The following is a 27707-nucleotide window of genomic DNA, read 5'->3' as shown; positions in this document are numbered from 1 at the left end:
TTCACCAATCTATATCAATTCTGATTTTAACATTTCGTCTTCAGACATTGTTCTTTAAATAAATAAGTATCAGCTGTATAGAAAGTGACCAAATTTGTTTTTTGACCACTGAAAATGGGTAACATTAAGGAATCATGGAGCCTCATTGAGATCCCCATATCTTTGGGATTGTAGGGCCTTAAAATTTAAAATTCCAAAAGAAACGTTTATTAACAACTAGAATCTAAAATCAGTTGAGGTATGGTAGCCCAAGTTGCTTTGATATTGGCCTTCAGCTCGTCTGCATTTCGGGGTCTCTGTTCCCTCATCTTCCTTTTGACAATACCCCATAGATTTTCAATGGGGTTTAAGTCAGGCGAGTTTGCCGGCCAATCAAGTACAGTTATTCCTTATTGAAAATCTATGGGGTATTGTCGAAAGGAAGATGAGGGAACAGAGACCCCGAAATGCAGACGAGCTGAAGGCCAATATCAAAGCAACTTGGGCTACCATACCAACTGTTTCAAAGGCTGATCGCCTCCATGCCACGCCGCCTTGATGCTGGAATTAGTGCAAAAGGAGGGACAACAAAGTACTGAAGACATAGTACATTAACACACTTTTCAGAAGGCCAACATGTGTTTAAGATCCTTTTTTTATTGGTCACATAAAATATTCAAATTTTTTGAAATACTGGATTTGTTTTTGTTTTTTTGTCTTTAATCCATAATCATCAAAATTGAAACAAATAAAGGCTTGAAATATTTCACTTTGTGTGTAGTGAACTAATATAACATACAAGTTTCACTTTTTTAAACAAATTATTGAAATAAATTGACTTTCCCTGGATATTCTAATTTTGGGGCACATACCTGTATTGACACTCCTGTGAGAGTATTTTCTGGTTAAAAATATATATATATTATTTATTTTAAGTTATTAGAAATATCATAAAACAAAGTTGTGTTAGTCATATCATCAAATATATAAATAAAACTTTATAACTTTATAGCTTTACAGCAGTAACAATAAACTGCTATTGCGTTTTGGCAGATGCTGCAGATTACCGCTGCACCGTGACGCAAGGGGAAAAGGTTAGCTTGTGTAGTTACAGGTCTCGCTTTCCGGATGCAATCGGATTTTTTCGGCCTCCTGCCTCCATTTTGTACCGACTCCGTGATTTCCGGGATTTCGTAGAACTGGGTTCGCTAAAGCCCAGTGGTCCACCGTTGAAACAGTATCGCCCTCAAACACTGGGCAGCAATGTTAATAGCAACAACACATCCGGTTTTGTAAATCTTTGCTTTTCGGTGCTTTTGTTTCGCGCTGTGAATTGTTTGGAATAAGTTTACAGAGTTGGCAACAACCAGCCGTCAGTATGACAGCGGATCACAGTGAGCTCTCGACCGATTAGTTAACGTTAGTTTGTTACCTGTATTTATTCGGTGGCCAGTCGAACAGCAGGTCATCGACGAAAGAACAGCTGGTTACTGTTTAACATTAATGTTGTTTGGGACAAGTTCACACATCGACCGACAGGTAAGCTTTGCCAACGTCTTACAGCCGGAACAACTTCTGAAGTTGACCTATTTGTTATTTACCGCCTCATGAGATTTTTAACTGCTATTCCGCAGTTTTTGCACATACATTCTTTCACTAGGGTTGTTTTTATTAATCAACGAGTCGTTCAGACCGGTTTTGTGAACCGGTTCAACCGATTCATTTTAAAGATCCGACTCAACAGAACTCGTTTATGAATCACCCACGAAATATAGTATTTCAAAACTTATGGTTTTACCTATGGGTTTTACCTAATACATACCTGTACGTGCTTGAACCTGTATCACATTTTACGACAGTTCAGGATCTAGTATGGCATGACAGGTATGGTGTTTGCACAAAGTATTTGTTATTTGATCATGCTAACCAACTCATACACAACACGTCATTTTTACAAGCTGGTTTGACTTCTTTTCTTAACCATTTCCTTGTATTTTATAAAGAAATTACTCTAATTAAACTGCTCCTAAATATTATATGGAATTTGTATTATGCTTTTTATGGACAAAATATTTTAGAGGGCCGATCTGCCAAAAGCCAAAAGACATGTACCTCAACCTGAAAGAGGTTTTATGCTTTTTACTTACTATAAAGTATAAACTCAGTCAGTAAGACAACAAAAGGCATGAGCTAGATCATTAGATGTTTAGAAGTTCGCATATCAAATAGGATAATGAACGCTTGGATAGAGTTAAACACCTGCGGTTATGAAACATTTACAACAACCGCCAAGCAAAAATGTACACAGCATCAAGACTACACTTTCTTTACAGTTGACAACTGTGTAAAATGCATTTACAAAAGTAAATTGTCCCACAAAATGATACCAATGGCATTGTTTTTGTGGTCTTGATGTGAATCTTGCATTCCAGATCAAATGTAGCCAGCTGTCAGATTAAACTCCTACTTCCTTACATTTTGCACATGTGCTTTTATGCATACCACAAACACATTCTTGCAACAGTTGGGCATAATAAACAAGACACTTGTCAGATTTGGTAAGGCTGATTACAAAAAAGATACTCACCTGCCTGTTTTGGCTTGTGTGCGACAATGTGAAGAATGCCAAGTTTATTTTTTCTGGATCGGAAATGTTTTGTAATGCATTCAATGCTGTGGAAGTCAACATTCTGTTCTCATTTACTCTCTGAAATTGTTCAAAACCTGTATGCAATTCTTTCCTTTGCTGAACGTTAAAGAAGATACCATTTATTTCCGTACTGTTGAAGTCATTGCAGACTATCAACTGTGAGGTTACCAACATTCTTCAAAATATCCTCTGGGTCATTCCATGTCATCTCAACCAGAAGTCCCCAGCACAAATTTTTACTTTTGCTTTTGCTAATATTGTCTCTGAAGAAAGACATGTATAATAATGAAAGCCAAAATATTAAATGTCATAGATGAATATTTACTGAGTAACCCACTGCTTTGTAGAGGGGGGTCAAAATTACAGGAGGGTAAAAATGACTTCAGAAAGATGGCAGCATCATTATTTTTGCATGGAGATTGGTAGGTCTGTTAGTAAAATCTGTCGACTTTACCAATCTTTGTTGCATTATGTGCAACAAATAATTCTAAATTTAACATAATTTCGTCTTCAGACATTGTTCTTTAAATAAATAAATATCAGCTGTATACAAAGTTACCAAATTTGGTTTTTGACCACTGAAAATGGGTAATATTTAAGAATCTGGACATGGAGCCTCATTGAGATCCCCATATCTTTGGGATTAAATGATGTAGGGTCTTGAAATGTAAGATTCCAAAAGAAACGTTTATTAACAACTAGAATCTTAAATCATATTGCGATATCTTTAATACTTCTTGAGTTGTAGGCACACAAACTATGGAAAAAGAATATTTATGGCACTCCGGTATGTTCAATGCAGTTGTCTTGACAGAAGGAAACAAGATACATCTCTAGTTTCAACATTATTTGTTCTTCAGACATTCCTCTTTAAAAGGAAAAGTATCGTAGTTTTGCAAACTGAGCCACATTTGCTTTTTGAACACTGAAAATGTGTACATTTTAACAATTTGCTCCTGGAGCCATATTGAAATTCCAATGTCTCTGGAACCGAACCATATAGAGCCTTAAAAATAAAGATGTCAAAAGGACAGTTCGTTAAGACCCAATATCTAAAAAGACATCTAGATAGCTTTAATACTTCTTGAGTTACAGGCATGCAAACTTTAGAGAAAGTTGCTGTTTTCACATTTTTGAATGGTCACCATTGGCACATAATGCAACAAAGATTGCTAAAGTCAACAGATTTTACTAACCTATCTGTGTGTAAAAATAACATTATGATGCTGCCACATTTTTCAAAGTCATTTTTACCCCCATGTAATTTGACTGAATCTCAAGAGAAAATTGCCCTCCTCTACAAAATAGTGGATTATTCAGTAAATATGAATCTATGACATTTAATATTTTGGCTTTCGTCACTACATGTCTATCTTTCTTCAGAAAAAATAAGGAAAAAGCAAAATCAAAAATTTCAGCCAGGAAAGGTTTTGAAATTTGTTTGATTTGTCACAAAATTGCCCTTCTTTTATGTTTAATAAAAGAAAGAAGATCATACAGACTTGGTCAACAACTGGAGGATGAGTAAATTATGACTGAATTTCTTTTTAATTGTATAAAGATATTGTGTAATTGTTTCCTTCTACAAGTCACAAGGTTTAAACAGGATAGATGAGTTTGAGTTTGTGTAACAGGCTGGTTTAATTCTTTATTGTACTGTCCATGTGTTCACAATCATGTGTAGACTTCTTCAGAAATCAAATCATATGCAGTGTTGGGGGAAGTTACCTTTTAAAAGTAATGCTCCTTAAAAAAGTAACTAATTATGTTACTTAGTTACTTTTTATGGAAAGTAATGCGTTACGCTCCTTTTGCGTTACTTTTTAAATCTGGGCAGGGCTTGCTTGTTTGTTTTTAATATAAAAAAGTTCTATTTTTGGCAAATGTAAAAGCCTTTTTACACCAAAAGCCTCAGGGCTTGGAGAAAAGTAAATTCATGTCTGTACAGTAGACCGCAGAAGAAAAAATGCTCTTCAGCAATAAAAAAAAAAAAGCAAAACAAATGTTAGATTATCTTGAGTCATTTTTGCTTATTAGTATGGATGAATTGGATCATCGAAAATCGGTGAATAAAATGAGATTAAATACGTAAAGGATATTTGTATTATTTAACATTTAATTATTGCAGGTTTGCTTTGAATTTCACAGTTTTTTATTCATTTGGAATCTCTTTTTTTAGTGAGTGAGATGAATTAATGCATGTTCACATTTATTCTAGAACTAAAGTAACATCTTACTCCCAATTTTTCACAACATGGGGACAGGAGAGCTTTTAATCAATAAATGGGGGGGAAAAAGTAACTAGTAATGCGTTACTTTACTAGTTACTTGGAAAAAGTAATATTACGTAACTTGCGTTACTTGTAATGCGTTACCCCCAACACTGATCATATGCAATCTTTGTATTGGAACTTTTGTATTTTTATTTATTAGGTATGTTCATAGACAAAACCGTGATTAAATAGAGCAGCAACAGGCGTTTCGATTACAGCATATAATAGCTTGAATGTAATGAAGATGACCCATTCAGGTCACAAGAATACACGTTTTGCCACAGTTTTTGTGCTTCACCCATTTTCACACTCTCACATCCATTAGTCGTTGTGTGGCAGCAGATCCTGCTTAGCAGCATTCCGCTTAGTCCTGCTGAAGTTTTGTATCACCCCACTTCATCTGTGGACATGTGAGCGAACACTAGTACGGAAACTTTAAAGTGCCTGGAAGCAAGGAAGATCAACCTGTCAGTGGAAAAAGAAAGAGGATAGGGGTTTTACGTTTGATTTTATAAAACAAAAACTTTCTATAGTTACTATGTGGAACTTGCTGTCTGCTGTTGAGTAGTTCCTGGAAGCATCAGGTGGTTTGGGAGGTACATTGATGACGTTAATCACTAATGAATATGTCACTGTGATGAGTCGCGCTCCTTTAAAGGATTTTTTTTAGTTGTAACCGTCTCTTGATTTACCTGAAGCTGCGCATGGAAGTCTAATGGCTGTTATTCTTTCACCTTGCAGAGTTTTTGTGAAAACCTCAGACCAACTGCTGAAGATAAAGGTGATTGTTGACGTCTTCCAAATTTGCCAGGATGCCTATTCCTCCTCCTCCCCCTCCGCCTGGACCTCCACCACCCCCCACATTTAACCAGGTCGGTGTAGAGCAAGTCTAGCAATGTACTCTCCTTGTTGTTTCCTTAATTCGTGTTAACTCTCTTTGTTTATTTTTTTGTCAATGATGAATACAAAATTGTAAAATTCTAGATTAAAGTAAAAAAAAAAATTGTATTCATATAGACGTTTTTTGTAATCATATATTATGTTTTAATGATTATATATTTTTAGTGCTGTCAATCGATTAGTTGCGATTAATCACATCCAAAATAAAAGTTTGTTTACATATACTGTGTATATTTATATGTGTGTATATAAATACACACACATACAGTATATATTTTGAAAATATTTACATGTATGTATTAATATAATTGATATTATGTAGAAATATTTATATATACATATAAATATACACGATACACACATTATGTAAACAAAAACTTTTATTTTGCATGCGATTAATTGCGATTAATTGTTTGACAGCACTATTATTTGTATTACATTTGGAAAATTATAAATTCAGAAATATCGTTTGGTTAATTAAGAAATATCATTACATTTTATATATTTTTCGAGGTAATTTTTTGACCAAAAACGTCAATTATTTTATTTCCTAAGTTTATTTCCTGAAATATCATTTATATGATATTTGATATGAAATTAAAAAGTTAATAAATATCATTAGGTTTTTGGAGTTTGGAGAGGGACACTAAGCTTGAACTAACCTTATCAATTTAATAAAAAAAAATCTTTGTTTAAGAGACTGACTTTGACACTGAGCCATAAGAGTCTGCAGAGGTTCTCTCTATTGTATAATTGTATGTAATAAATGTTCTGCGTGAAGCAATAAATAATTTATGTTTTTCAAGAAATAATCATAAAATATTATGTATTCTTGAAAAAATAAGATTTTGTATTTTTGAAAAAAAGTTATTTGATATAAGTTTATCATATTTAAAGTTTTTTTTTTATTATTTACTATCTTTATCCCCCACAAAAAATATCAAAATAAATTTTAATTTTGAAATTACCTACACATTTCATTTTAAAAGAGAAATTCTGGGTTGCCAAGTCTGTGGTTTTCCCACAGAATTAGGCTACTTTTAAACTATTGCCACAAGGTGATATATAATTTTTTTTATATATATATTTTATCTTCTGTCAATAAAATGGCAGTAGATGTGTTTATGATCACTATGGATTTCAACAGTGACTGTAAAATATGTACTTTAGGTATAGGAATTGCATTTTTTGAGTTTAGATATTTAGAATATGGTCATTGGGCTACATTGGGCTATTTTTGATTTCCCATTGGGCTAGTTTTGTTACACAGACCTGGCAACCCGGAAAAATAATTCAAGTTAATGAATTGCATTTTTAACACATTTTTTAATAAATGAAGAGATCACTTTTTTAACATACAAATGTGTTTACTTTCAGGCAAACACCACACCTCCAAAACTTAATCGAGATGACGCGAAAGGAAGAGGAGCTCTTCTGTCAGACATCTGCAAAGGCACCAGACTGAAGAAGACCAGTGCTGTCAATGACAGAAGTGCACCTATCCTTGAAAGTAAGTTGTCCGTAGTGCACTTCTGCTGAAAATACTATTCATGTTTGACATGACCCAGCTAACCGTGCAATGTGTTTTATTTGGCAGAGCCTGGAGGTCAAGGGGGCAGCAGAGGTGGAGGCGGAGGAGGCGGGGGCGGAGGTGGAGGTGGATTTGGAGGTGGTTCGGGGCCCATGGCCATGGGAGGGTTGTTCAGTGGAGGAGTGCCTAAACTACGACCAGTTGGAGGTATGTTCCCTTTCTTTTAATTTTTTTTTTCTATGGAGATGCACTACCCGACAAAATCACCCACTAACTCTAGAATGATTAATTCTTTACAAATAATGATCTGGTAAAATTCCTGTTTTTTTTTTTTTTTTGTATCGCTATATATATATATATATATATATATATGTGTGTGTGTATATATATATATATATATACAGTGGGGAAAATAATTATTTGATCCCCTGCTGATTTTGTACATTTGCCCACTGACAAAGAAATGATCAGTCTATAATTTTAATGGTAGGTTTATTTTAATAGTGAGAGACAGAATAACAACAAAATAATCCAGAAAAAAAAACATTTCAAATAAAATTTTAAAATAATTTGCATTTTAGTGAGTGAAATAAGTATTTGATCCCCTATCCATCAGCAAGATTTTATAGCTCCCAGGTGCCTTTTTACAGGTAACAAATTCTCTTAAAGGGAGTGCTCCTAGTCTCAGTTTATTACTTGTATAAAAGACACTTGTCCACAGAAGCAATCAATCAATCTTTGGCCAAGACCAAAGAGCTGTCCAAGGATGTCAGGGACAAGATTGTAGACCTACACAAGACTGAAATGGGCTGCAAGACCATCACCAAGTAGCTTGATGAGAAGGTGACAACAGTTGGTGCGAATATTTGCAAATGGAAGAAAGGCAAAATTACTGTCAATCTCTCTCGGTCTGGGGCTCCATGCAAGATCTCACCTCGTGGAGTTTCAATGATCATAAGAACGATGAGGAATCAGCCCAGAACTACACGGGAGGATTTTGTCAGTGATCTCAAGGCAGCTGGGACCATAGTCACAAAGAAAACTATTGGTAACACACTACTCTGTGAAGGACTGAAATCCTGAAGCGCCCGCAAGGTCCCCCTGCTCAAGGAAGCACATGTACAGGCCCGTCTGAAATATGCCAATGAACATCTAAATGATTCAGAGGAGAACTGGGTGAAAGTGGTCAGATGAGACCAAATTCAAGCTCTTTGGCATCAACTCAACTCACCGTGTTTGGAGAAGGAGGAATGCTGCCTATGACCCCAAGAACGCCATCCTCATTGTCAAACATGGAGGTGGAAACATCTTGCTTTGGGGGCGTTTTTCTGCTCCGGGGACAGAACGGGGCCATGTACCATCAAATATTGGGAGAGAACCATTGAAAACAGGTTGTGGATGGGTATTCCAGCATGACAATGACCCAAAACATATGGCCAAGGCAACAAAGGAGTGGCTCAAGAAGAAGCACATTAAGATCCTGGAGTGGCCTAGCCAGTCTCCAGACCTTAATCCCATAGAAAATCTGTGGAGTAAGCTGAAGGTTTGACATGTCAGCCTTAAAACCTTAATGACTTAATGACTGATCTGCAAATATGAGTGCAGGAGACAAAACCCTCTTGAGATGTGCAAACCTGGTGGCCAACTACAAGAAACGTCTGACATCTGTGATTACCAAAAAGGGTTTTGCCACCAAGTACTAAGTCATGTTTTGTGAAGGGGTCAAATACTTATTTCACTCGTTAAAATGCAAATCATTTTATAACTTTTTTAAAATGCGTTTTTCTGGATTATTTTGTTGTTCTTTCACTGTTCAAATAAACCTACCATTAAAATAAAAAAATTATAATTTCTTTGTCAGTGGGCAAACATACAAAATCAGCAGGGGATCAAATAATTATTTCCCCCACTGTGTATATATATATATATATATATATATATTGCAGAAAAAAGTATCACAATGTCACTTTTTCCCAATATCATGCAGCCCTAATTATTATCTCAAACTGTTTTACTAATGTGTCCACACAGAATCTGTAGGACGGTCAGCGCTGCGGCCACCAGGCTCTCGCCCTGCAGTACCTCGTACTCCGAGTCATTCTGAAACGGACAGCTCCAGTCGTGGTGATGCAGGTCGCTCCTCACCTCCGGATCACCCACGAAATCATCGTCCTTCTGTGCCAGACATCTCCAGACCGCCTGCTTCAAGCAGCTCTGCAAAACCCACCAACTCCGCTCCGCCTCCACCCCCACCATTCAATCGCGGTGGCAACCGTGGACCTTCTTCAGCCCAACAGGGTTCTGGAGCACACAGTCGTGAGAAACCCCTTCCACCACCACCTGCAAGCAAGGGTCCTCCACCACCGCCATCTTCTTCTCGGGATGGGGCTTCTAGACATACTCCTCTTTCATCTCGCTCCTCTTCATCCTCTTCATCATCTACTTCCTCGAATGCACCTCCACCTCCTCCTTACCGTCAGCCAACAAGTGCTTCAAACGGTGACTCAGCCCCTGAGTTGCCTCAGAGGCGAAACTCGCTGAACAAGAAAAGCCATGTTAACGTCCGTAGCCAGGCTCCTCCTCCACCCCTTTCCCAGCAGAACAGACGACCCCCGCCACCATCACGTGATCCAGTGGCGCGCAGCACAGGTAAAATGCTTAAAAAGCTTACAATTCTCTCACTATAGACCTTAGTTAGGGTAACACAGCATTTAAAGGGGTAGTTCACCTCTAACCAGCAGCCATATCACCCTGTAGCCCAAGATTGGTCGCCCACTGAAGCCAGGTCAGTACCTGGATGGGAGACCTCCTGGGAAAACTAGGTTGCTGCTGGAAAAGGTGCTAGTGTGGCCAGCAGGGGGTGCTCCCCCTGTGGTCTGTGTGGGTCCTAGCACCCCAGTATAGTGACGGGGACGCTATACTGCCAAAAAGCACCGTCCTTCGGATGAGACGTTAAACCGAGGTCCTGACTCTCTGTGGTCATTAAAACTCCCAGGATGTCTTTCGAAAAGAGTAGAGGTGTGACCTCGGCATCCTGGCCAAATTTGCCCATTGGCCTCTGACCATCATGGCCTCTGAATCATCCCCATATTCTGATTGGCTTCATCACTCTGTCTCCTCTCCACCGGTAAGCTGGTTTGTGGTGGGCGTTCAGGCGCACTATGGCTGCCGTCGCATCATCCAGGTGGATGCTGCACACTGGTGGTGGATGAGGAGATACCCCTGACACTGAAAGCGCTTTGAGTGTCTAGAAAAGCGCTATATAAATGTAACGAATTATTAAATGAAAATTCTGTCATTAATTAATCACCCTCATGTTGTTCCAAACCCGTAAAACCTTCGGTTATCTTTGGAACAAAAATAGAGATATTTTTGATGAAATCCGAGAGCTTTCTGTCCCTGCATATACTAACGTAAACACCACGTTCAAGGCCTAAAAAGGTAGTAAGGACATTGTTAAAAATGTTTATAAGTATTTTTTTGTGCGCAAAGAAAACAAAAATGACAACTTTATTCAACAATTTCTTCTGTGTCGCAGTGCATTTGGGTTATGTATGTCAGAACGCCGGCTCCTACCTCCACAGGAATAGAATAAATTGTTGAAAAGTATATATTTTTGTTTATATTCGTGTAGCTTCATAACATTACGGTTGAACCACTGATGTCACATGGACTATTTTTACGATGTCCTACCTTTCTGGGCCTTGAACGTGTTGCGTTGCTGTCTATGTAGGGTCTGAAAGCTCTCTGATTTCATCAAAAATATCTCAACTTGTGTTCTGATGATGAACAAAGGTCTTACGGATTGGAACAACACGAGAGTAATAATTTTATTTTTGAGAGTTTTTATTTTTGGGTGAACTATGCCTTTAAATGTCTTTGCGACAATACTTTCAGTGGACAAAAACTCCATAAAACAGTTTTGAAATTTTTAAGTGGTAAAAATTATATGATCTAGGACCTTTATAAAGTACATGGCATTATGAAGACGGACTAAGGTTTTTAGTGTGCATTAGTTCCCGCCCACTTTTTCTTTTGTTGGTTTCTGAAGGATTTTAAAGCGTTATAACACTTGAACCAAACCAACCAGCTTTAAGGTATATCATATCAAAAGAAAATTTGAAAATTTGACAAAACAAAACTGTGTACTTAACAGCTTTGATAAAGGAAATAACTAATCAAAATTAAAACAATGAAAAAATATAGAACTATTGATTTAAAGGTGTTATGTATATAAATGCAATCTATTTTACATTTATTGCAAAAAATAAGTTGTAAGATTGTTACACACAGGTTCCCACAGGTCGTGGAATATCATGGAATTTTAAAAGGTCTGTTCCAGACATTAAAAGTCAGGGAATTTTATCTTTATTTTGTCCAAGTCATGGAATATCAGGGATTTTTGTTTGATGCTTTCAAATTTTTGTTTCTATTTATCAAAATGTAATTTTAACATGTTTCACATGTTTTGCCTATTGTTGTGGTTATGTGTTGGTTATGAAAGCATAACAACCATAAATTAATATCTGTGGAAATGGTACAGAGAAATATGAAAAAAGTGCATTTAATAGATTAAAAGCAAAAGAAAAAAAAAGTAGGGTATATGTGTGTTTTGGACTAAAATGTCTGTGAACAAGTAAATAAAGCTTGCAAATGGATGGATCCATTCATTATAGGTCATGGAAATTCAGCTTTTTAGTCAGGGAAAAATCAGGGAATTTGACATTTGGCTTAGAGTGGGAACCCTGTGTAACATTTTATTTAACAACCTCATACCTCACTGTCAGTGTTTTTTTATAGGTTTATGAATTATTGGTTAAAAGCAGAAAATTAATGCAACTTTTACTTCCAGGAACCAGACTGTTACACTGTATTGCCATTCTAAAGTGGTGGAACATGTGGAACTTGGGCACAATGTACACAATACTTTTCCAATGAAAATAGAGATGCAAGCTCTTGTCAAGCTCTAAAAATAAGGCACCATAAAATCAATACAAATGTGGCCCTGGGCCACAAAACTAGTCGTAAGGGTAATTTTTAAGATTTTAGAAATTAAGATTTGTACATCATCTGAAAGCTGAATAAGCTTTCCATTGAATACATGGTTTGTTAGGATAGGATAATATTTGTCCAAGATACAATTATTTGAAAATCTAGAATCTGAGGGTGCAAAAAATCTAAATATTAGGAAAATCGCCTTTAAAGTTGTCCAAAAGAAGTTCTTAGCAATGCATATTACTAATCAATATTGCAAAATTTTTGATATATTCACAGTAGTAAATATCTTCAACATGATCTTTACTTAACACACTAATGATTTTTGGCATAAAAGAAACTTTTTTTTTGACCCATACAATGTATTGTTGGCTATTGCTACAAATATACCCGTGCTACTTAAGACTGGTTTTATGGTCCAAGGTCACAAATAGTTTTACACTGGCCTTGTACACTATATTTCAAGTCTTCTGAAGCTGTATGACAGCTTTTTGTGATAAACAAAATAAAATTTCGCAAGGCTTCTGCAGACTTGAAGTCTTCTGAAGAAATTTAGTGAACAAGTCCTAAGTAGTATATTTATTGCTTGACAAGATGACACCCTGAACAGTATGCAGAATTAAATTACCCTATAGGCCTATGTCTCACTTCCTCTTTCCGGAATGCGGAGTAGGGAAAAAGAACTTCCGGTCATTGCTAGTTTCTAGCTTAACTACATTTCTCAGTAGCGTAGCGTGGTGGTAGCTTCGCTGTTTTCTAAATCAAATAGCTTTTCAGTAGCTATGCTATTTTTTTGATCAAGTAGCGTCAACAAAAGCTAAAAGCTATATATTTTTCTATACTTTAAGCTCAAATCGGAAATATAACTGCCACGGTTCACTGATCCTGGGTCAGTAAGCGACGCCACTGCCACTAAACCTCGTGACGCCATTGGCTCTTTAAACTGTCAGTCAAACCATATTATTCCTCCCGCCTCTCGTGAAGTGCGGCGCCCGGTTTGAAGCATTTGCATTTCAGCTTGTTTGCAGACTTAAGGTAAATAAAGAACTGTTGATTGAAAAAGTACATGTTTTCTGTATTTATAAAGGCTAATGTTTTTTTGCATTCGAGGAGATGAGAAGAGTGTCTTAGTCTAGCATTTGTTAGTCTCGCGTAGCCAGACTTTCAGACTGACGGCTGAAGGTCTGGAATTCATGGAAGCTTTAGTTGGCCAATGCCCGCCCATAAGACCGTTTGATCGACATGTCAAACAACCAATCACAGTTCGTTTCGTTCAGTGTCACGTTTCGGGGCGTGGAAATGCCCCCACAACAACAGACTGGCGTGCAACAAGTCAGTCATTTAAATAACCAGCATTGAAAGATAACGAAGAAGAGGGAGAACAAGCAGTAAGTCAGTAATTTGTTCGCGAACGTGGCAAATGTGTATAACAACAATGGCGTCTGCATAAGCACCTTTTAGCAAAACGCTGAATTAATCAGTCTGCGCTTTGTTTCCCGGCGGACCGAAAATAAACGCGACACTCGCGTCTCCCGGAATTCCGGCCAAATTCAACTAATCAGATGACGACTTCGACATTCCTGAAGTGTTTCCAGTTAAGTGTACCATATGCATCAGACGTTTAGCCAACGTTTCGTGGGCGTGACGTCTGAGGCTGAGACTAAGCATTTGTTGTCGAGACAACCAAATTGCTTATGTGAAGCGCTGAATCTTTATATTTTGGCTAAATGTCAACAAAAAAAAAACTGAGCGCTCACGTAGCAATAGAAAACTGCATAATCTGCTACGCAATTTAGTATTTCAGAATATAATAAATGTGACTTATAGGCCTAGCCGCTGTGACCTGTTGGTTTAATTTTCTTCTCAAAGACTTACAATTTATGTTAGCGTGTTTTTTTAAAACCTTCGGCGAACTATTCCTAAGTTTGGACGTTTCTATTTGAGAGTGTTCATTTACAATCCGAACCACGTCGTCGTAGGTGACTTCAGGCAAGTTACGGAGAGACCGGTATTTGTATTTATCGGCCTCCGCCATTGTAAAAAGCTAACCGGAACTGCCGTCTCCCCACTCAGAGACATTCTGCGATATTCAGTTGTTGCGTGACATAGGCCTATTACCCAAATTTAATTACCAAACACACAAATTTTAAATAAAAAAGGAATAAATGATCACTTTTTTTGTGACTGGTTCCTTTGAATCAAGATATATAGAATATAGTAAATGTAGACCTCTTCTAAAATCAAATGTTCATTCAGCTCCTCAGGTTCCTCCTCCTACATCTCGTAACGGGGTTCGGGATACGCCACCCCCTCCGCCTCCGTATCGTGGTGGGCCACAAGCATCTTCTGAACCCCATAGCCGAGGGAAACCCCCTCCTCTCTCCTCTACTGGACGGCAACCTTCAGGACATGCACCACCTCCTCCTCCACCGATCCGAAATGGACATGCGTCATCTGCCTCCAAATCCTTTGCTGGTGAGTTCCATCATATTTGTCAAACAGGTGATGTAATCATTTTTTGGAACATCAGTTCATTCTCTTTGTTGCTCATTTGTTTGTTTGTGGGAAGTGCCAGGTAGATCAGAACCTTGATTTCGGTAGTGGATCTGTAGTCTACTGTGCGTCAGCACATGAAAATAACCCTGAAGTCAAATGAGCTCTCAGTAATTCAAATGCGAATGCAGTTATTTCCTCTTTACACCCGTCAGCAAAGCCTTCTCAGAACACAGAGATGTAATTCCAGATAAGTAGGTCGGGGGAAAAAAGGTCATAATTTTACCTGATGACCTGGTACTGATTATTAACATACAGAAAACACTTTGGCCCAATCCCAATTCTATTTTCTACCCCTTCGCCTACCCCTCGCCCCTTCCCCTTGTCCCTTGAAACAAAGTGTAAAGGGGAAGGGCTAAAATATTTCCCCTAAGAAATGGGACACCACTACAACACTGTTAATACGTCATCATACGTTGTCGCTAGTTCCTAATGTAACGTCAGAGGACATGCGCAGATGTTTATCACTCATTCCAAGATGTCAAAATGTTGTCATGTTTCAAAAAGTACAAATGTACGGTGTACGCACCGTTCATTCACATGTGGCCGTAAGCAAAACAAACAACGCGTTATCACATGCGCGGCAAATTGCTAATCAGTGTAGTGGTGCCTGGAGAAGTATATATGCTTCATTTGTGAATTTCGTTTTCAACTTTCTATTTGAACGCGTTCGTTTTCTGGATCCTTGGACTAAAATGTTTACAGGGGTTCACTGGTTTAAGAAATTTCTGATCGTAAAAATCAGATTCTTTTTATTTGTAAGGTATCGTTTTTATTATTATGTACTGATTTAAATTACTGGTGCGGTAGACGTAGCGGGCACAGGTGCATTAGGCGCAATCATCAAATACATTTCAAAGCAAGCCGGCTCCACGGTCCTGACTGCATTATCACTGCCTTTATTGGGTGTTTTTAGCGAATATTTACATTTATTCACATGACTGGATGTGGTGGACTGCCATGATTTTGGCGAATACAGGACACTACTGAATAATGCGCATCAGAGGGGATTTAAAAAGTGGAAGTGTGTATACACCGTATACCTGCGTACACCCTCCACTACACCACCGTTGCAAATTGCCGTGCCACTGGTCTTTCATGTTTCTAACATGCAGTCAAGTGTATATGATATAAAAATATATTATGTAATATCGTGCAATCAGTGCTATCTGCTAGCAAACTTTAGTGATTTTTTTGCAATCGTTTATTTACAAAACAACACCATAAACACAAACACAAGATTGAAGGTCAAGGGCGAAATTGTCAATCACACATTGGGGGGGACAGCTGTGGGACTTTTTGTGTTTGCTCATGCACACATAAAAAAAAAAAAAAAAAAAAGCCAGAGTCCAAATGTTTGTAATTGTATAACACAACAAGGAATTTTATTACATCTGATCGTCAAACCAACGTATACTCACCCTGTAATGATTACAGCATCAGCATACAGGCTATTAAGTCACAAAGCTAAATTTAAAGGGATAGTTCACCCAAAAATGAAAATTCTGTCATCATTTACTCACCCTCAAGTTTTTTAAAACCTGTAAGAATTTCTTTCTTCTGCTGAACACAAAAGAAGATATTTTGAAAAATGTCTGTAACCAAACAGTTGATGGACCCCATTGACTTCCATAGTAGGTCAATGGGGTCCATCAACTGTTTGGTTACAGACATTTTTCAAAATATCTTATTTTGTTCTATACTTAAAAAAAAAAAAAAAAATCACATTTTCTAAAAATCTAAACATCTTTTTCCCTTCATAATTCTCATAAGAATGGCCATGATCCACATATTTTATTTCCTCTAAACTTTGCTTTTTTGTTTCAGTAATTAAACATTGTTTTAAGGGGCGGCTTGTTACCACATCTTACCCTATAACGTTACATTCACTCACAATGAATGTGAGTTAACCCTTGTGTGGTGTTCATATTTTTGTTATTCAGCCAGTGTTCGTGGGTCTGGTGGACCCGCTGCATTTTTGGGTTTTAATGCAACATAACCAATTTATGTTAAAATACTCAACAGATATTTAGGCTACTTCATCCCAATTACAAGCAATAGAAACAGCATTTATGGTTAATATTTCCTCTCTAGCTTTGTTAGATCACATTTAAGAATTGTAACCTTGTGCGGGAACGGCAGGGGTAGAAACAAAACTCACTTTTGCACTCACACTTACACACAATCTCTCTCTCACATGCATGCGCACACACACACACACACACACACACACACACACACACACACAGATATGTGGTTCATACAGGGAATCTCCATAGGCGTAATGGTTTTACAAATGTACAAACTGTATAATCAATGCCCCTACACTAACCCTACCCCTAAACCTACCAATCACAGAAAACTTTTGGCCTTTTTTGAAGTTCAAAAAACACCATTTAGTATGTTTTTTAGCCGTTTGGTTTATGAGGACACAGATGTCCTCATAAACCATGTTTACATTGTAATACCCAAGTCATTATACACATTTGTGTCCTCATAAACCATATACTATACAAGAACACACACACACACACACACACACACATAACAGCAAGGCCTGACAGGAGGAGGACAGAGTAAAGGTCCTACAGACCCGAACACCATACAAGGGTTAAGAGCTATTAATGTCATGCTGTCCGGTACCTTAGAACATTAAATTAATTACTTCTCACTTCTCTGTTAAAAATGCCTAAAATCTCCAGAAACGTACTTTCTTTTTCTTTCCAAACAAATTACGGATGTCAGCTGCTGCAGTCTTTCTCTTGTTCATTTTGGCCACTACTGTGAAATATAACAGCAACGCAATTCCAAGGGATGAAAATGGTGAAGTAAGAAAGAACAAATGGGGAGTTGCTAGACCTAAAGCTCTACTGGGGCACAGGACCCCATTACTCGTTTATTCAGTTGTTGCATGTAGTTTAATGTCTTTATTTTGGGATTATCAACGCAAATTATAACTCAAATTTGAGATTTTACCGGGGCACAGCATATTTTTAAAGGGTCTAGCAACGCCCCCGCAGGACTCTAAAATAACTTGCTAGATAATAACCCAATTCGGAGAACAGGACCGTGGCTCAAAACGCTAACGTTAGTTGTAAAAACTGGGTTTGGTACAGTAGATTTGACAAGCCTGTCACTGACCGCTATCCCAGTTTGCTTTAAAGCCAGGCTACATGCTAGCGTGTATACAGTAACGTTAGCTAGCTGTCGGCTAGCTTGTCAATAGACCCATTCATACAAGCTGTATAATATTACAGTCGAAATTTACAAATTCTACAATTCGAAATTCTAGTGAAATTCACCTGGTCGTTATCTAAGGGATTATGTCAGCCAAAAACACCAAATGTCTGTCAGATTTCGCGCTCTTCTTCTGTTTGTTTTTTCCTTACTCACTGACGGTGGCGGTGCACGAGCTACTAAAGGTATAGGGGAAAAAATGACATGGATCAGGTTTTGTTAATGTATAGTGTAAGGCCAGTCGAATGGATTTGGGAAATGGACCGGCCGGGATTTTATATTTTCGGAGCTGGAAAGAAAGACGTATTTGCAATCACATCGATATTGCCCGCATAATCATACAGTATGATCAAATATTGGGGGGGACAAATTGTCCTTCTTTGAATATTGGGGGGGACGTGTCCCCCTGTCCCCCCATAGAATTACGCCTATGTTGAAGGTAATATACATATAATGAAACATTGCCATCAAAATCCTTATTAAAGGCAAAAATTACTTATATTTACGAGTCTGCTTGCTCGAGTGAGCAGCCATGTTGGAAATTTCTCTTAGCCCTTCGTTTGAAGTGAGGTCCTGAAAAATCTTCGTTTGGAGGGCTATCTGGCCCTTCCCCTTACCCCTACCCCTCCAACCAAAAGAGAAATGAGACACCCCTACCCCTTCACGTGAACGCGCCAAACGGAGGGGTAGGGCTAAGTGTAGGGGTAAGGGGTAGAATTGGGATTGAGCCTTTGTATGCATTTCATATAGATTTCGAGACACTGCAGGTGAATAGGGTAAAACAATTAACTAATAGTTATGACCTTACTTACCAGTTGATTGATTACATTGATAATTGTAAACTTTTTTTGTATTACTATTTTCTAAATATGCAAATGAGGCATTATTTAATGAAATTCTTGTTTAATTTTTTTGACATATTAGAGTCTAATGTTTTTACAGAGGGGATTTTGGGTATCTTATTTTGTCACTCCATAATTCAAAAAATACTTAGAACAGACAGAAAAACATGTATTTTTTACCATTTTTGAGGGAATAAAATTTTGTATATAATAAAGCAAATTATATATGAACAAATCCCTTTGTAAAAAAAAACATTAGGATATAAACAGGAATACAAATGTAAAGTTCGGGGTGTGTAAGTGCTATTGAAGTGGACATTTATGGCTCAGTGTAGAAGAGAAAAACTCATTTTGAGAAAACAGTCTTTAAAAATATGTATTGTAATTGAAATCTATTGACACAAATAGATAAAGTGCTATAAAAGAAACACTTAACAGTGTCTTTTGGGTGTTTTCTTTCCACTAGTCTGGAAAACACTTTATGAAAAACCAAAAAGCCTAAAATCTCAAACTTGACAGGTGCGTGAAAAAACAGCGTTGATTTTAGAACCCCTTAAGCTCCTGGGGATTCATGAGGGAATTGTGGAGGGTTCAGGAGTTGATGAAAGGATGATGGGGAAAAAAAATCATAAAAATCCATCCTAGGTGTATATGACTTTCTTCTTTCAGGCAAATACAGTCAGAGTTAAAACATGTCCTGGCTTTTTCAAGCTTTATAATGGCAGCGAATGGGGTTTAAGATTTTAAAGCCCAAAAAACTGCATCCGTACATCATAAAGTACTTCACACAGTTGAATTGAAGGCCTTCGATTGAAGTGAATCGAATAATTTTGTAAGACAAATATCCATATTTATAACTTTATAAACCGTTCATTCATCATAAAAAATACTCCACACAGCTCCAGGGTGTTCATAAAATCCTTCTAAAGCCTTTGTGTAAGAAAAATATCCGTATTTAAAACTTTATAAACTGTAATCTCTACGTTTGTAATCTCTGGTGATCCAGCGGATAATGTAGGATGTCGGTGTAGCGTAAGCGCTGGTGAGAATATGCTGGTCTCGCGAGAACCAAATTTTGTTTACAGCAAAGGAAAACCAGTCTCCTCTTGGCTTACATCAAGATCCTCTGACATTTTTCTTTACAAATTCTTGTTTTGTACTTTTAATTCATGACCAGTGTTTTGTTTTGCTGTCTTTTCTGCACTTCCACGTTCGCCTACGTCATCCATACAACGTTTGTACGACAGCTAGCAGAAGCTAGAGATTACAGCTTATAAAGTTTTAAATACAGGTTTTTTTTTTACACAAACGCATTGATTCGCTTTAGAAGGCCTTTATTAACACCCTGGAGCCATGTGGAGAACTTTTTATGATGGATGGATACATTGTTTTTGGACTTCAAAATCTCAACACCCATTTAACAAAATGTAAAATTGCAGTTTCAGTACTGCCATCTTAAAAGTAGGGGTGTGAATCTTCACTGGTTTCAAGATTTAATTTAATTACAGTTTTTATTATCAACTTAATATCACAATGCGTCACATTTTCTGTTTTCAATATTACTGTACATGACTACATTTTCATAAACATTTTATATCAAATTTATTTTGTGCAAAATTTACTTTCTTTTTTATTATATAGGCAGGCTACTTTTCAAAACAATTGCTCATTTAAAGTAAGTGTTCTTTAAGTATCCGTAAGTTTACAGACAATAGTTATTAGGTTTTTTTTCCTCAGCATTATTGCCGTTTGATTACTGATGAGATCATAGACAGTGACAGCTTTAACAAGCTTCATTCAAACTAATGCACAGATCTATTTCCATATATCAGATGTTTTGTCCTGCTCTGAAAACATAACTGACTCTTCGTATAAAATAAATAATAAAGTATTCAGAATCAATTCAGAATCATTGAAGAGAGAATCGCGATGCATCGGAGAATCTATTTTTTCCCCCACCCCTTGTTCATATAGATCTAGGGTGGCCTGAGGGTGAGTAAATAATAGGGTATTTTTCATTTTTGGGTTAACTATCCCTATAAAATTAATAGAGCTGCACAATTATTCAAAATTGAAATCACGATATGGCTTAATACCATTATCAAATCACAAAAGTTTGTAATTTAGTGTGTTGTGTGTTTCAGAGTGAATCTGTGTTCATTTACATGTGAGCATCACATGATCCTGTGTTTTCAGTGTCTTGTGCAGCTCAGTTACACTAAATGCTGCTCCACACAAACTCCATCTCTGAATGTTGCTGATAACATGCGTTTAGAAAACTGAAATGGCAATATATGACAAAATAATTTTACCATCAAAATAAAATTGTTTTATTTTATCTGTTTTCCTGCATGTAAATGTGTTTTTAAATGACTGAAATAACTTAATATCCCCAAATACATTTTCTCAAAATGGTCCAGCTGACAAAAAATAGAAAATAGTGGACTGGTGGATGTAACTGAAGAAATAATTCTTTACACTTTTTCAGCCTTTTGATAATATTCCATAGGCAGCAGGGCTCTGTGCTTGCTTTTCTTGTTATGAAAGAACAAAATCACTTAAATGAATGTGTCAATATATTTGCCTAAATATTTTTCTCTAACATTTTAAACATGGGAACTTTATACTGACTAATGAAACAATTAATGTTGTGAACTTGTTCAAACAAACATGTTTTTGCTGCCAAAGGTTACAACATTCTCATACACATGAGTTGGGAGGCGAAGATCGCTCATGAAACTAATGACAGGATTAAGAAACTTAATATGCCTTAAGGATGTCTCTCAGAAATACTCACCAAGGCTGCAGTAAAAACAGTAATATTATATAACTATATATGAACTATTTACAGTATGTCACAAAAGTGAGTACACCCCTCACATTTCAGCAACCATTGATTTTTCATCTTCACAAGGGACAATACTATAGAAATGAAACAATGAGCAATGAGCTTGTATAGCAGTATAGATTTACTGTCCTCTGAAAATAACTCAACATACAGTCATTATTGTCAAAATAGCTGGCAACAAAAGTGAGTACACCCTAAGTGAACTTGTCCAAAGTGTCAATATATTGTGTTAGCACCATTGCTGTCTGGCACTGCCTTAATCATCCTGGGCATGGAACTGACCAGAGCTGCACAGGTTGTTGCTGGGATCCTCTTCCACTCCTCACGGAGCTGCTGGACGTTAGACACATGGTGCTTCTCCACCTTATGCTTGAGGATGCCCCACAGGTGCTTAATAGGGTTCAGGTCTGGAGACATACTTGGCCACCCCATCACCTTTACCTTCAGCTTCCTCAGCAAGGCAGTTGTCATCTTGGTGGTGTGTTTGGGATCGTTATCATGTTGGAAAACTGTCATTCGGCCTAGTTTCTGGAGGGAAGGCATCCATGTTTCCTGCAATGAACTGCAGCTCCCCAGTACCAGCAGCACTCATGCAGCCCCAGACCATGATGCTACCACCACCATGTTTGACTGTAGACAAGACACAATTTTCTTGGTACTCGTCACCAGGGCATCGCCACACATGCTGGACACCATCCAGTGTTTCCCATAGGTTTCCAGCGTTGGAGGGGGGGGGGTGCTTAGGGGGTTGGGTGCCGGTAGCCAACGTTACTTTTTTTCCCGGTACTTTACCCTACTTTGTGAAATAACGAAAACATTTAATTCAGTGGAAAAATAAGTCCAAAACTCTCTATTTTAACATTTTGAACAATAGGGCTCTACAATCTTTTGCTTTTTTTTTTTATTCTTGTGTGTTTTAATTTTTCTCATAATCAAATCGAAAAGTATAAACATTTTTTTATCAAATGAAAAATAAACCCTTTTAATTTTTGGCAAACAAACAGAGGTTTACTGTTAAAATCAATAAATAATAATAATTTAACATTTAAAAAATAATTGTAGTATTTTTTCTACAATTAAGTGGTTAATCTTGTTGTTATATTTATTTTTTATCATATATATTGTTTTATGTCAATTATTTAAATAGGAATATATAAACACCTACATTATACTGTACAAAAGTAATACAAGACTAATGTTCTGTTACATGGTACTTTTATTTTGACAGGTTGCCTTGAAGTTTCTGTGTGTACAGTATGATATGATGCTAGTTTTCTCAAATGAAACGGTAAAAGTCACAATCACAGCAGCTTTGGATATTGAGTTTCTGTTCATGTGAGATGCAAATGCCCAAAATTAGCGTGCTTCACTGTGCGTGTAGTAAAAAAAAAAAAAAAAAACGCATCTCCACCATTCATACATACTGAGGCAAACGGAGCATGCAGGATTCATATTGAAACGGTCTTTTTGCATTTCAGTTTTCACAGACACTAGTCCATATTGCGGTTTGAATAAAGTGACAGACCAACTTTTGATTTATTAATCCAAAAATCGACGAATTTACGCGGCATTTCGCGCTATAGTAGATTCGGTTTTTATGAATGGAGTCCGCGATCCCGTCTGTGTTTTCGCGGAGGAGACATTGTAAACACGTGACCATGTAAAGACAGAAATGACATGACTTCGTGTAAATAAGATAAATAACATAAGGCTATTTAGTTTGCTTAATAAAAGAACAATGTATAGACCTGTTCTATAGGAAAGATAACCTTAATGACTTCTATTGTGATCTGACGCTGTATCGAACATAAAATGAACTTGACGTTCAAGGGGGGCGGGGGGTGTCGTTGGGGGGGCGGGGCGCCCCCCTAAGATAACGGTAGGGGAAACACTGCCATCTGAGCCAAACAAGTTTATCTTATAGTCTGATCAGACCACAGGACTTGGTTCCAGTAATTCGTGCTCTTGGACAGGTTGTCTTCAGCAAACTGTTTGCAGGCTTTCTTGTGAGCAGCTTCAGATGAGGCTTCTGTCTGGGACGACGCCTATGCAAACCGACTTGTTGCAGTATGGACTGAGCACTGACAAGCTGACCTTCTACTTCTGCAACCTTTAAAGCAATGCTGGCAGCACTCATGCATCTGTTTTCTGAAGCCAGGTTCTGCACCTGCAAACAGAACGAGTGCTCAACTTCGTTGATCGACCGTTGCGAGGCCTGTTCCGAATGGAACCCATCTTGGAAAACCTCTATATGACCCTGACCACTGTAGTGAAACTCGGTTTCGGGGTGTTACTGAACCTCTAATAGCCTTGGCCATCTTTGTGGAGAGCAACAATTCTAATTCTCAAATCCTCAGAGAGTTTATTGCCATGAGATGCCGTGTTGAACATCCAGTGGTCAGTAAGAGAGAATTGTACTTAAAGCATCTAATTTTAACTGCTCTAATACAAAATACACAAGTTTGTATGGTCCTGTCAAGCAGACAAAAACATAAACATAATGACATATGGCTTTGCATGGTTAAAGACCATACTCTTGTTATCACTCAGGGTGTACTCCCTTTTGTTGCCAGCTATTTTGACGATAATGGCTGTATGTTAATTTTCAGGGGACAGTAAATCTATACTGCTATACAAGCTGCACATTGACTACTCTAAAATATATCCAAGTTTCATTTCTATAGTATTGTCCCTTGAGAAGATATACTAAAATGGTTGGTGAAATGTGAGGGATGTAATTTTCAGCATCATTACTCCAGTCTTTAGTGGCACATGATCCTTCAGAAATCATTTTAATATGCTGATTTGCTGCTCAAGAAACATTTTTGATTATCAATGCTGCAAACATATATGTTATATTTTTAACAGGATTCTTTGAATTGAAATTTCAAGAGAGCAGCATTTATTTAAAACGTAAATCTTTTGTGACGTTAAATGTCTTTACCATCACTTTTGATCAACTTAATACATCCTTGATGAATAAAAGTAATTATAAGTATTAATTTTTTATTTTTAAATTTTTTTACTTACCCCAAACTTTTAAGTAGTTGTGTATCACCATTTCCATAAAACATTACATTTTAAGCTAAATATCAAGCTGGAGTAACAATGCTGAAAATTCAGCTTTACTTCACAGGAATAAATTACAATTAAAAATATATTTTAATAAAAAAGTTATTTTAAATTACAACAACATTGGCGTTTCTACTATATTTTTGAACAAATAAATGCATCATTTGAGACTTTTTGTATACATTGTGAATATGAAATATATTGCTTTGAATATCTGCAAAAGGCTGTGAAACAGATAATATTATTTTATAACTATTTTTTTAGATTATCGAAGGTTTCATATGATCAACTAGCAACAACCTTTCTGAGAAATTGTTCTAACAGCCTCATCCTAAATTAATGTGCTAATCTTGACATGGTAGTTAAACATGATTTACAAAGCTATTTGATTGATAAATGTTTTATATTTGTATCTCTTCTCAGATGATTTTGAGTCCAAGTATGACTTCCACCCTATAGAGGACCTTCCCCCACCTGAAGAATACAGGCCCTTCCAAAAGACCTATCCTAGCCAAAGCAACAAGGGTAAAGACCTTATTTTGAACTTTGACCTGTCATTTATCCATAAAGATAAACCCTTACTGATTTTGTTGTACACATTTCCTCATGTCATCTTTATCTTTCTCCAGGTTTAGCGAGAGGTGCTCCTCCACTGCCTCCTGTTGGAGGAAGATGAAGATGAACACTGTTCAGGGAAGTGAAGGACCAAAAAGAGCTGACACACAAATATGTACATGCGTACACAGTATATATTTATGTGGGTTTGCCACACAAACACTAATTACACTTACAAATACATCTGATAACGTGATTTTAGGGCAACACTATAATAAATACCTATGTGATCTCTGATCCACTCCAGAATGCTGTACCTCTAGACCTGAAAACACTGTGCAATATTCCTGTGCTGCCTAGAAATGCACCTTTCAATATTGTGTCAGATGACAGCGGCACAGCAATGCGAGAGCAGACAATTCCAGTTAACATGAAGCTAGATGTGTACATTCCACCTGTTTCTTACAGCAACCAAAGTTTTTTTATGCAATGAGAAAATGTGTAGCACTTGTAGATTATTGATGACTATGCATATCAGACAAAAAGTCTTTATTTCTCCGGACAATCATGTCATTGTATATATTTTAATTCTTATTTTAATTTTTTTTTTTCTTTCAAAATCATTCAGGAATGAGTTCAATTCTGAAAGTGTTTGCTTACACTACAACAGAGTCAGAAAATACAATAGCCAATATGGTCACGTATGTTTTAAAAGGAGGTATGATTTAAAATAATAATCATTTTTTGACTCGAGGTTGAATCTAAAATACTTTTTACTGACAAAAAATATACACTAAGTGCCATTGGATCTGTCGAAGGTCTTGTATCTTTTGGCTCATCTGCACCCTTTCTCCTGCTGGGTACCAATGTTTCTGGGTCATTTATATGTTGTCTTTTCATCATTAGTGTTTGAAACCTAGCTGAAGTTCAGGAAATACATTTTAATAGATTTTGTATGAAACACTACAAGTTTTCTAATGGGCGTGTTTTAATTCTGTGACTTTGTATTATATGTTATAAAGTGACCAAGTATGTTTGTAATGTTCAGGCACTTCTTAAGTATAGATGCTATTAATTGGGATTTGGTGACCAATCATTCTGACTTGTAAATGTCATTTTATCTGTTGTGTTCAAATGTGTCAATATAATTCTGAAATAAAGGTGGGCATGGGAATTAAATCATGTGCCTTTTTACATGAATGATATAATATAAATGTGTTGATCTTTGTTAATACACTTTGCTTTATAATTGGTTTTTCACATTAACAAAATATTTAGTCACTCCAATGGCATGATTAACCAATCAGATTCAGGTATGTAACAATTAAAATTTTAAAATAGTCATTTTTTAAGTCTCAAAACAGTTGAGAACCAAATATATGGGCCATCCTACAGAATTGCTCCAAAGTCAGAGTTGGAAACGTCTTAAAAAATCCCCCCAGTGCGCTCTCATTTCGCTCAGTGAGAGTTGGAAAACTATGGATTATGAAAAAAAAATGCAATAATGATTATGAATTATTCCACCATGTGTTAAAATTTACGGTTTTCTGTGTAAAATGAGACCATTTTCATCCATTTAGCCCAATGTATGTGGAAATGGGATACTTTTCAATTCAGGTATGCCTTATCTTGCAGATTGGAGACCCCTAGTGGACATTTTGCCTCCCTTTAATTAAATTTCTAACGTTTTTTTGGAAATGGGCTTATTCTCCAACTCCCCCCGAGTTAATAAGTTTAGTTTCATCGTTTTGAAATCCATTCAGCCGTTCTCCTGTTCTGACGATATCACTTTTAGCATAGCTTAGCATAGATCACTGAATCCTATTAGACCAGTAGCATCGCATTCAAAAATGACCAACGAGTTTCGGTATTTGTCCTATTTAAAACTTGACTCTACTGCAGTTATATTGTGTACTAAGATCGGCAGAAAATGTAAAGATGCGATTTTCTAGGCCGATAAGATTAGGAACTACACTCCCATTCCGGCGTCAAAGAAGTTTGCTGCCATAACATGGCCGAAGCAGGCGCAGTAATATCACGTGGTCTAATAGGATTCAATGATCTATGCTAAGCTATGCTAAAAGTGATATCGCCAGAACAGGAGAACGGCTGAATGGATTTCAAAACGGTAAAACTTATTAACTCGGGGGGAGTTGGAGAATGAGCCTATTTCCACAAAAAGTGGAGTGTTCCTTTAAATGGCACAATGACATTTGTTTTCCCCATTTTACTGGTACAGTGGAATCAAAAGAAACTTATTGCATCACCAAAC

The 27707-nt window shown here is 37.0% G+C and overlaps 1 protein-coding gene across 1 annotated transcript; it reads left to right on the top strand.

The window, feature by feature from the left end:
- Positions 1-1143: 1143 nt before the first annotated feature.
- wipf2a (WAS/WASL interacting protein family, member 2a) lies at positions 1144-26614 on the top strand. The gene is made up of 8 exons (XM_073825899.1): positions 1144-1518; positions 5644-5774; positions 7180-7312; positions 7400-7540; positions 9365-9982; positions 14585-14803; positions 25304-25405; positions 25510-26614. Exons 2-8 carry the CDS (start codon positions 5715-5717, stop codon positions 25554-25556), a joined length of 1320 nt encoding a protein of 439 aa, XP_073682000.1. The 5' UTR covers positions 1144-1518; positions 5644-5714; the 3' UTR covers positions 25557-26614.
- The last annotated feature ends 1093 nt before the right edge of the window (positions 26615-27707 follow it).

Source organism: Garra rufa, chromosome 20, assembly GCF_049309525.1.
Source record: "Garra rufa chromosome 20, GarRuf1.0, whole genome shotgun sequence".
Classification (NCBI taxonomy): Eukaryota; Metazoa; Chordata; class Actinopteri; order Cypriniformes; family Cyprinidae; genus Garra; species Garra rufa.
The sequence above is the reverse complement of the archived record's forward strand: the minus strand, read 5'-3'. Positions and strand labels throughout refer to the sequence as shown.

What these genes read in the sequence shown, in the direction of transcription:
- wipf2a (XM_073825899.1), top strand. Translation starts at nt 5,715, where the DNA reads ATGCCTATTCCTCCTCCTCCCCCTCCGCCTGGACCTCCACCACCCCCC. An exon ending in AAGTGCACCTATCCTTGAAA is followed by an intron (nt 7,313 to 7,399) that starts GTAAGTTGTCCG and finishes TTTATTTGGCAG; the next exon opens with AGCCTGGAGGTCAAGGGGGC. An exon ending in TGCCTCCAAATCCTTTGCTG is followed by an intron (nt 14,804 to 25,303) that starts GTGAGTTCCATC and finishes ATCTCTTCTCAG; the next exon opens with ATGATTTTGAGTCCAAGTAT.